The following is a 10,693-nucleotide window of genomic DNA, read 5'->3' as shown; positions in this document are numbered from 1 at the left end:
GTCCCACTCGTTCCCTACCCTGCCCCCTCACTTACCCAGCATTTAGCCCTGTCTCCATCAGACGTAGGCGGACTCGCTGGACTGGGTCCTGCCCATGTTGGGGGGCTGTGACAGGTGAGACATGTCCTTCTTGCGGATCTCGCAGATGGACTTYCGGCGGGCCTGCACGCCCCGGATGGCTGCCTTGATCTTCTTCCAGCCCAGRTGGTTGAGCTCTGCCAGGTTGAGCAGCACGCAGATGCCGCTCACGGCGAACATGAAGACCAGGAAGACCGTYTTCTCGGTGGGCCGYGACACRTAGCACTCCACCTCCTTCAMGCAGGGGTARCGGTCGCACTCGAAGATGCCCGGCACGCTGAAGCCGTATAGGAAGTACTGTCCYACCAGAAAGCCGATCTCCAGTGCGTTACGGAACACCACCTGGATAATGTAGAAGCGCGAGATGCCCTCYTGCTGGCGCTGCTTGGACTTCTTGCCRTGTGTGAGCCCCCGCGRCRCRTTGGGGATCTCCTTCACCTCCATGCAGTCATGCTCGTCCTTCCCGCCACCGTCGCCGTGGTGCACCAGGATGCCGTTGATGTTACGAAGCTTCCTGGTGCYRCTTTGCCCRTAATCCGAACGCTCCAGCAGTGGGTAGAGGAAGGAGTAGCGTCTGTCACGCTGCTTKGCCGACTGGTGCACAGAGTAGGTGATGAAGCACAGGCTGGGCGTACACACCAGAATGATCTGGAAGACCCAGTAGCGGATGTGGGAGATGGGGAAGGCCTTGTCGTAGCAGGCCTGGTTGCAGCCCGGCTGCAGGGTGTTGCAGATAAACATGGTCTGCTCGTCCTCGTACACCGTCTCGCCAACGATGGCCACGATCAGAATCCGAAAGATCACCACCACGGTCAGAAGAATCCTGTCAGAGAGAGAGAAGACAAAATAAATATTAGATACAATTAACAACTGGAGGGTGTGGTGAAGAGAGAAAGGATGGTAGAAGACCAATAAACCATTTTGGATTAAAGAGATTGAAGAAGATTCGGGCGGGGCAGGATCAAGAGAGAGAGAGAGAGAGAGATAACTTGGATAAGAGATGTGGAGTTCTGCGAACGATGAGCAGTGATTGGACATGATGTCACTGTTCCTTTAGATAAGGTAGAAAAAAAGGGATTCATCTAGAGCACATTCATCTGCTGAGCACAATATCTATAATAGAGAAAGAACAATTATTTTTTCCCATACTTCTTCCAGTCATTTCATCTCCAGCGCAACAGCCATTTAAAACAGCGACATGACACATCTCTCTGCTTCATGGTCTAAGTTTAGCATCAGGCTCATTTAATATGGTAACCCTCATCTCAGTCCCTGCTAAGGTGGATCTTGCTCTAATTAATTTTGTAACACACAATCTCTGTCTTCCCATTTTTCCTCTATCCCCTTAGCAACCGGTGACACTGTGCACCTTGTTTGCGGCTTACGTGCTATTTCTGTGCGTGTGAGAGAGAGAGAGGGGAAAGAGAGATTACTGGGTGTGAAGCAATTCACTGTGTTTTTTCAGTGGTGTGCTTAATGTGACATGTTGARAATATTCATTCTGAGAATAACTATTATAGCCTGTGAGGGGGCATACATATGTACAGGGCCGGCCCTGGACGTTCTGCCGCCCTAGGCGAGACAAAAATCTAAAATAATCAAATATTTATCTCAGCTAAAAGTCGGAGGAACAGAACATAACAGCAGCCCAAGTCATAGGTCATATTTCTCCAACGTCAAACCAGAGTGTCTTGCTAGCAAAAAAAAAAATCTTAGCCATCCTCATGAATCTAAGCATGGCATTTTCAAAAGTGACATTCCCACCCAGACAGATGCTCCCACGAGGCAGAAAAATGTAAGCTTCAACTGCTGATGCGTTCTGTCTCATAGAGACTAACGTACTTTGGTGCGAAAAGTGTAAATCAATCCCAGAACAACAGCAAAGGACCTTGTGAAGATGCTGGAGGAAACAGGTACTATAATATCCTGTTATGAGAATTTTGTTATCAATGTTCATAAACCTCAATTCATTTACTCAGTCTGCAACCCAGAGTTTGTAAGATTCTGGTTGAATGAAACAGACAAAAGTCCCAATTTACAAAAATCTAAAGGTTTATTCACGAGAACGTTCTAACATCAAAAATGCAAACCCCAGTCTTTATAACACACACAAACAAGTTCAAATCTTAAGCTACGCCTTGCTTAGACAGTCCACTACACAGATACATTGTTTAATCTGCAACATGTTTTATAATTTTCTGCAAGCCTAACAGTTTCTCCCCTCCACGGGTGGAGACAGAATGTCCTGTAAGGAACACAGTATTACAACTCGTCTGTCGATAGCTCCTCTTATCATTTGTTTCACACTTGCACCCTGCTTACATACTAAAAAGGAACAAAAGGTCCTTGTTCTAATTCTGAATAAAACTACACACATCATCAGATTATAGTTTTGTGATTCTAATAAATGTCATACAATTATATGGTTTCAGAGTGGAAATATTTAATCATTATCTTTAGACATATAAATAATTTTATCAATCCACAGTAAAACGAGTCCTATATTGACATAACCTGAAAGGCTGCTCAGCAAGGAAGAAGCCACTGTTCCAAAAACCGCCATAAAAAAGCCAGACTACGGCTTGCAACTGCACAGGGGGACAAAGATMGTACTTTTTGGAAAAATGTCCTCTGGTCTGATGAAACAAAAATAGAACTGTTTGGCCATAATGACCATCATTATGTTTGGAGGAAAAAGGAGGAGGCTTGCAAGCGGAAGAACACCATCCCAACCATGAAGCACAGGGTGGCAGCATCATGTTGTGGGGGTGCTTTGCCCCAGGAGGGACTGGTGCACTTCACAAAATAGATGGCATCATGAGGAAGGAAATTTATGTGGATATATTGAAGCAACATCTCAAGACATCAGTCAGGAAGTTAAAGCTTGGTCGCAAATGGGTCTTCCAAATGGACAATGACCCCAAGCATACTTCCAAAGTTGTTGCAAAATGGCATAAGGACAACAAAGTCAAGGTATTGGAGTGGCCATCACAAAGCCCTGACCTCAGTCCTATAGAAAATGTGTGGGCAGAACTGAAAAAGCGTGTGCGAGCAAGGAGGCCTGCAAACCTGACTCAGTTACACCAGCTCTGTCAGGAGGAATGRRCCAAAATTCACCCAACWWATTSTGGGAAGCTTGTGGAMGGCTACCYGAAACGTTTGACCCAAGTTAAACAATTTATAGGCAATGCTACCAAATACTAATTGAGTGTATGTAATCTTCTGACCCACTGGGAATGTGATGAAATAAATAAAAGCTGAAATAAATCATTCTCTCTACTATTATTCTGCCATTTCACATTCTTAAAATAAAGTGGTGATCCTACCTGACCTAAGACAGGGAATTTTTACTAGGATTAAATGTCAGGAATTGTGAAAAACTGAGTTTAAATGTATTTGGCTAAGGTGTACGTAAACTTCCGACTTCAACCGTATCTTCAGAAAGCGGAAAGCTAAATTAATAGCTTCATTTTTTTAAATCTCCTCGAATATTATAGGCTGCAGCTCAACTTCAGAATGTCATAGAGAAGAATCAATATATCCCCATAAGCATCAGCTGCTTATAGTAGGTAGCAGTTTCTTACTAATAATATGACACCTGTTATCACACATGGCACGACACCACAATTGTTACAATTAGAATAAAAATAACACTTTTATTTAACATATTTAACATATTTGAATATTCCTGTAGAACTGTAAAAAGAATGATACATCATTTGAGCTTTGGAAACAAGTGCTTTCATAAWTGCATGGCGGGTCTCGTTTCACTGGAGCAGTATATAATAAGCTTTATGTCAATGACCCAGCCTTAACACATTTTGTTTATTTACATATCGAATTTGATTGTCCAGCATCAGTTTCAGCATCTATTTTTTCCATGCCCTGCCTAGAGAGGCCTCTTTCCTCTGCTGTGTTGCTGCCTTGCAATCAGCAATGTTTTCTCTCGGTAACTGTCCATGGTCCTGAAATCAAATCATCTGCGAGAGACAGAGAGAGAGAGAGATGTAGTCTATTTAAATAAATAAAAATACAAAAGTAAACAGGTGATAGATAATTTAGTAATCTTACAAATGACTCTGTGATAGAATTATTGTGAGTGTATGATCAACACTTACCTTTCATTCCAAGACAAGTTGACTCGCCTGGCCTTCCTGGCAGCAGAAGCATGCACTGCTTGTTGGAGGTTGATTTTGTAAGACAACTCGTGCTCAATTGATATGGTGGAGAGTCCATTGACTCTCTCTTGATTCATAGTAGAGTGCAGGTAGTTTTTGATGAGTTTGAGCTTGGAGAATGTGCGCTCTCCACTTGCCACTGTCACGGGGAGGCAACAAATGCATTGGGATACAAGTAGGCCATTTGATATCTGGATATTTACTCCAGTGCATCAAGTGGTTTTGCCTCACTGTCCAGTCTCCTGCTCAAGACTTTGAGCTCAATACACAGCTCTTTTGCGCCGATGTCCCTGGAATCCCTGTACGTAAGGGCCCTCTCCAGTGTTGCGCAGTCAGTGATAAGTGCTGCAGTGTCCATGTCCTTGATGGTGCGGATGTTGTACAGGATGCTGAAAACACTGCTGTGCTCTTCGAGCTGCGTAAAGCGCTCGTTGACAGACTGGATAGCAGAATCAAGAATCTGATTAAAGAAATGTACTTTGAATTTCTGCTGAGGTACAGTCACAGGCTCATCCTCAGTTACGGGACGGACCGTGGGCTGCACTGGGAAACAGGACTCAATACCCATCTCCTCTGCCAACTCTTTTGCGCTTGCTAATGCGCCAGCGAAAGCTGCATCAGATCGGTATGCTTGGAGGAATACCCTGGTTGAGTTCAATTGAGCCGCTGCTTGTGAAAGGTTCAAACTCACCGCCAGCAAAAATTCAGCAGGGAATTTCTTTGGTTTAGAGATTGTGCCACTTTCTCATTTAAAAAAAAAATAGTCGCTTCCTGTTTCTGTCTCTTAGAAATGGTAGCAAATTTAGTTTAAAATCTCTGTAGCTTATTATTATTTCCACTAGTAGCTAGCTAACGTGACTACTGCCTTAATCACTAATCTTCTTCCTCACATACAAACTTAAAAAAAAAAAAACATCAATACAATCATTTAAACTGGCAGATTCATTTTTAATGTTTCACAATTGGATAATCCCATATAAACACACACATCACTATARCTATCAAGGATAGTGGGAGTGAACTACGGGAGAAGCGGGAAGGGGGTGGAGGCGGGAACTGCAGCAACGGCTATGAGCTGGTGGCTGGGGCGACACCGGCGGTGTAGTAGCCGATCAGGGGCGGCAGCCAATTGCCAAAATGTCGCCCCAAATTCAATCTTGCCTAATGGGAGGGCCGGCCCTGCATATGTATACAAGTGTATGCAGCTGTTTTTGTATAGTGTAGCGCTACAGGTTCATTCTGTGAGTGGGCTTCAGAGGTACTCTTTCACTGTCAGTTGAACTCACACACTCTCACTCAAAGCATTCGTCTCGTTCGTTTTTCAGACAAACACAGGAGGCATTTTAACACTTCGAATGAACTTCTATTAAGGTCATAAATCATCATAATTACTCCAAGCAGATTTAACCACCTCCGTCTGACAATACCAATCCATTAGTCCTGGAACTCATTAACAGTATAATGAGAACTTTTATGAAGTGATGAYGACAATAGAAGAAAGTGGGRTTGTCACTTTAGCTGCCAAATAGTTGGATGTGGTTTGGCTGCTGTGGGTGAATTTGTAATCTACCAATCGGAGCAGCTTTACTGGCCTGCACATGCCACAGCTGTGGTTTCAGAGGTCATATTTAATCTGACCCAAAGTCAGCCGCTATTCACATTTAGGCATACTTCTCATAGTAGACAGAGACTGCAGAGGTAAAAAATGAAGCCTGGAATAAAGGAAAAGGAAAAAACTGAAATACATGCTCCCAATCCGCCCACCTGTAATCTGGATGAAGTTGCAGCAGAAATGAAAAAAAGTCATGCTGTTACCCTTGTAGTGACTCCATGAAGGAGTTTAGGACACAGTATCCACTATAGCCGTTCTGTAGCATTGTGCCAGCTAGCGCACTGTATCAGTCAAAGGCTGTGAAAAATGATTAGGCACAGAGGGAAAACATCAAATTACTGTGGAATTAGTTACAGACAGGGATAAAAAGGCACCCAAAAATGTAGTAGACAGAGATTTAGATGAATAAAAAAAACTGCCAGTGCGGTAAAAAAAAAAGGGATGAGGGAAGAAAATCTCATCAGGGAGAATGAATTATATAATGGCTTCCACACGCAACCCACAACCTTAATCTGCACCAGGGCCAATGGAGGATTCTTGCATTAGGCCTAGTAGTTTGTTTAATGCCATCAAATAGCTTTAGATGATCCAGGCCCACAGCCCCCACCTGTTCCTTCTCCTCTTCTTCTGTCACGAGCTCTCTTTCTGTCTGTCCATTCCCTGTGCTCCTGCTCCTACCATCTCCCTCCCTAAACCCCCTCTCTTCCTGTCTGTCCATTCCCTGTGCTCCTGCTCCTACCATCTCCCTCCCTCCCTAAACCCCCTCTTCCTGTCCTGTCCATTCCTGTGCTCCTGCTCCTACCATCTCCCTCCCTAAACCCCTCTCTTCTGTCTGTCCATTCCCTGTGCTCCTGCTCCTACCATCTCCCTCCTAACCCCCTCTCTTCTGTCTGTCCATTCCCTGTGCTCCTGCTCCTACCATCTCCCTCCCTAAACCCCCTCTCTTCTGTCTGTCCATTCCCTGTGCTCCTGCTCCTACCATCTCCCTCCCTAAACCCCCTCTCTTTCTGTCTGTCCATTCCTGTGCTCCTGCTCCTACCATCTCCCTCCCTAAACCCCCTCTCTTTCTGTCTGTCCATTCCCTGTGCTCCTGCTCCTACCATCTCCTCCCTAAACCCCCTCTCTTTCTGTCTGTCCATTCCCTGTGCTCCTGCTCCTACCATCTCCCTCCCTAAACCCCCTCTTCTTCTGTCTGTCCATTCCCTGTGCTCCTGCTCCTACATCTCCCTCCCTAAAACCCTCCTTTCTGTTCTGTCCATTCCCTGTGCTCCTGTCCTACCAATCTCCCTCCCTAAACCCCTCTCTTTCTGTCTGTCCATTCCCTGTGCTCCTGCTCCTACTACCATCTCCCTCCCTAAAACCCCTCCCTTTTTCTGTGTTTTCCATTCCCGTTCTCCTGCTCCTACCATCTCCTCCTCCCTAAAACCCCTCCCTTTCTGTGTTTCCATTCCCTGTGCTCCTGCTCCTACCATCTCCCTCCCCTCCCTAAACCCCCTCTCTTTCTCTCCCTCCCTCCCCCTCTTTCCCTCCCCATCTCTGCCTGGCATTGCAACAGAATAAGCTCCAAATAGAGACAATTATTTTATTTTTTGGTGAAGCATTTTTGCTACCATTGTCGGAAGAACCTGTTTAACATTAAAACAAAATCTCCTTTGTGAATCTTATGAAAATGTCCACAACCGTCTGTGTGTGGCTCTGCTGGCCTTGCCCCCAGACCCTTATCATCGTGTCCTCCCCCCTCAACAGCCTGCATCTGGTTGCTAAATGAACACCCTGTCTGTGCTTTCATACAATGCTCAGTGACTATGTAAAAACATTATGCCCAGAACCCAAACTGCTTCTTTTAATTTGATCATGGTTTCCCTCTCAACAGCTAATGACAAAAGCCAGGTTGATTTGTTTGAAGTCCTATTTGTATCTACAGTGATCAGCGCGCACCAACATGTTATTTCTCGGAGGGAARCGTTGTCACAACCGTCCGCTCACAGACAACGGAGCAGCTTGCATTGTTGGCTTGCTAAACAACCAACAGAGATGCCATTTGAAGTGATGCTACTGTATTGTTGTTGTTGTGGAGGAAGAACAGCCCCTTTTATACTGTACGTTCATGATTGTCGCTCTTCCTTAAGTTTGACTTACCGATTCTACAGTGTTTCTTTCTGTAACCCTGGAGATAATATGTTGATCGAGGAAAGGGGGTAAGTCAGGAGGTAGGGGGGGCTCCCTGGTGCCTTTACCCACAAACCCCCTACATCCCCCCTACCCTCCCTCCCCTCCCCTCCCCTCCTTCTTCTGACAGTTACCATGGCAACAACAGATGGGCAGAAAAAGGAACGGTGTGCTCGTGAGCTCTGATTCGAGCTGAGGACCAGCTGTAGTGAAGACTAAAGGCAGCTTGACTACCCAGGAAGCTGAGAAGAAACACCAGCAATAACAATGCTACCAAAGCAGGCTGGAACTGTCTGCTGTCATCTGTGGATGGAAGCCAGATGAAAAATCATTCTACACCCAGGAGAGAGAACATCTCTTACAACCTGTTGTATAAAATGTTGCAGACATGGTTGATCTATGATAGACTCTTATTGATAACCACAAACACGATCGATATACACTATTATAAACTGGGTGGTTCGAGCCCTGAATGCTGATTGGCTGACAGTCGTCCCTAAGCACAGCCCTTAGCTGTATATTGGCCATATACCACAACCCCTCGGCCCTTATTGCTTAAATACAACAGACACTAGAGAAGTGTATGTGTTCCGTCTGTCTTATCCAATGCATAGGCTAGATCACGTTATTGAAAAATATTCAAGTCCTTTTCATTAGGTGATGGCTGAAGAAGCCACCCATACAAAAGAAGCTGTGACGAGTCAAAGCTGGCTTGTTTGCCCCATGATTTCAATGTTCCCCATGTGATACTGTGGTGTAATCCTCTTAAAGGGCTCCCTCTTTCCCTGTTGTCTGGGCTTCTGCTGCGGCTTTACCTGGCCTCATCCCTTTAACTCTCTCTATAAAGCATCTCCCTGGTTTCCCCAAGGTTTATCATCAATAGGACCTGGTTGACTTGACAGCAGGCTATTTGGCACATAGCCCACGGCTACGTCTTGCTTCAGGTAGGGTCAGAATCTTGGCCGTTTAACTAATACTGTATCGACTCTCCCCAGAGAATCCTGGGCCTATTTCCTCTGCCGCTCACACACGTCCACACAGGCACGTCCACACACACACGTCCACACACACGTTCCACACCACAACGTCCACACACACACGTCCACACACACACACCACAAGTCCACACACACACGTCCACACACACAACACACAAGTCACCACACACGTCCACACCACAGGCATGCACGCACACACACGTCCACACACGCACGCACACACGTCCACACACACACGCACGCACACACGTCCACACACTGGTTGTGCGTCAGGACAACAGCTTAATCCCAGCAGGATGAGACTCCAGACATGGAGGAAAACTAAAACAATTGAGAGAGAGAGAGTGGGGGGGGCTGCAACCTTCAATCCAGGTTATTTGACAGCATCTCACACGCAACCATGAATACTGTATATACTGGCACACACACATACATACTGTATATAAAACATCCCCACCAACACAGACACATACCCAGTGAAGCATACACGCAAAATACATGATGCAAATATATTTAGACAGTAGTGATATAGAGTTCACCCTGAGATGGAGCCTGAAAATCATCCATCCACTTTAGAGAGCACGGGAAGAACACAGGAATGTCAGACMGTATAGACACAATCAGCTTGGTAAAGCTTGTGTGTGGATGGCACTCTGTTGGCAGGGGACCGCCGCCCCTCTGCTCCTTCTGTCACTGGAATGTGACAGAGATGGAGGAGGTCCAGGATAGCCCTCAAGACCGGAACACACTCTCTGCTAAGTGTGTGTGTGTGTGTGTGCGTGCGCGCGTGCACGTGCGTGCGTGTGAGTGTCACTGGGTGTGGGTTTTGGTGTGGTTTGGTGTATTTGAGAGAGATATAGAGCCAATACTATATGTGTGTGTGGGTGGAGAGAAGGGAATGATCCAGTCTGTGGTTCTGTGTGTCTCTCGGTCTAAAGTCAGAGCCACACAGATGTAAATCTCATCCGTAGACCTCTGACGTGAGACAGTACCCACTTATCCTCATCCACTTCTCATCAAGTCCTCGCCCCACACTCACAATATCCACAATCTCCTCCTCAATATCCCAGTACAGCTGATCAGTACTGAGAGACAGACTGGGGCCGTAGCACACTGGTGTCCTCTCTCGTTGCACACACACTAGAGTGACTTGAGCTGTTGATTTAATTACACACAGCACAGCAGTGATTAATCCCTATTTACCACTTGAGTAGCTCCAAGTCCACTCGCAGTCTCACAGCAGTCCTTTACAGCACCGCAGAGACCTCCACTCCACAGTAATCAACTGGTAACAGTATAGGTGTGCAATAGGGCTGGCAACACAGCCATCAGAGCCGAGCGCTGGGTTTGGGAAGGTCATGAGTTAGGAAAAGAGCAGCAGTCAGAGATCGGGATGGGAGCACGGCTGTAATCCACATTTAATCTTCTGTTTTGGACAATCCAGGGCCTGCGAGTGTGGCCCCTGCCAAGGCCAAAACCCAAATCACTCTCAGTCACACATGTTGGAAGCATTCTTCACTGACTCCAAGCCACACATGGTTAGCACACACTCCTCTATCACTCCTAAATCTATTCTAAACATGTACAGTACAGAGAAGTATTCTAAATCTATTCTAAACATGTGCAGTACAGAGAAGTATTCTAAATCTATTCTAAAC

At 45.8% G+C, this 10,693-nt stretch overlaps 1 protein-coding gene across 1 annotated transcript in view; it reads right to left on the bottom strand.

Annotated features, from left to right (window-relative positions):
- The window catches only part of LOC111982602 (gap junction delta-2 protein-like), a 40,829-nt gene continuing 30,136 nt past the window's right edge, over positions 1-10,693 (bottom strand). Inside the window, exon 2 of the mRNA XM_024014194.2 lies at positions 1-901. Within this exon, the coding sequence (XP_023869962.1) occupies positions 58-901 (844 nt within the window). The 3' untranslated portion in view covers positions 1-57. The remainder of the gene's footprint in view (positions 902-10,693) is intronic.

Source organism: Salvelinus sp. IW2-2015, linkage group LG22, assembly GCF_002910315.2.
Source record: "Salvelinus sp. IW2-2015 linkage group LG22, ASM291031v2, whole genome shotgun sequence".
Lineage (NCBI taxonomy): Eukaryota > Metazoa > Chordata > Actinopteri > Salmoniformes > Salmonidae > Salvelinus > Salvelinus sp. IW2-2015.
Note: the sequence above shows the minus strand (reverse complement) of the source record. Positions and strands in the feature narration are given on the sequence as shown.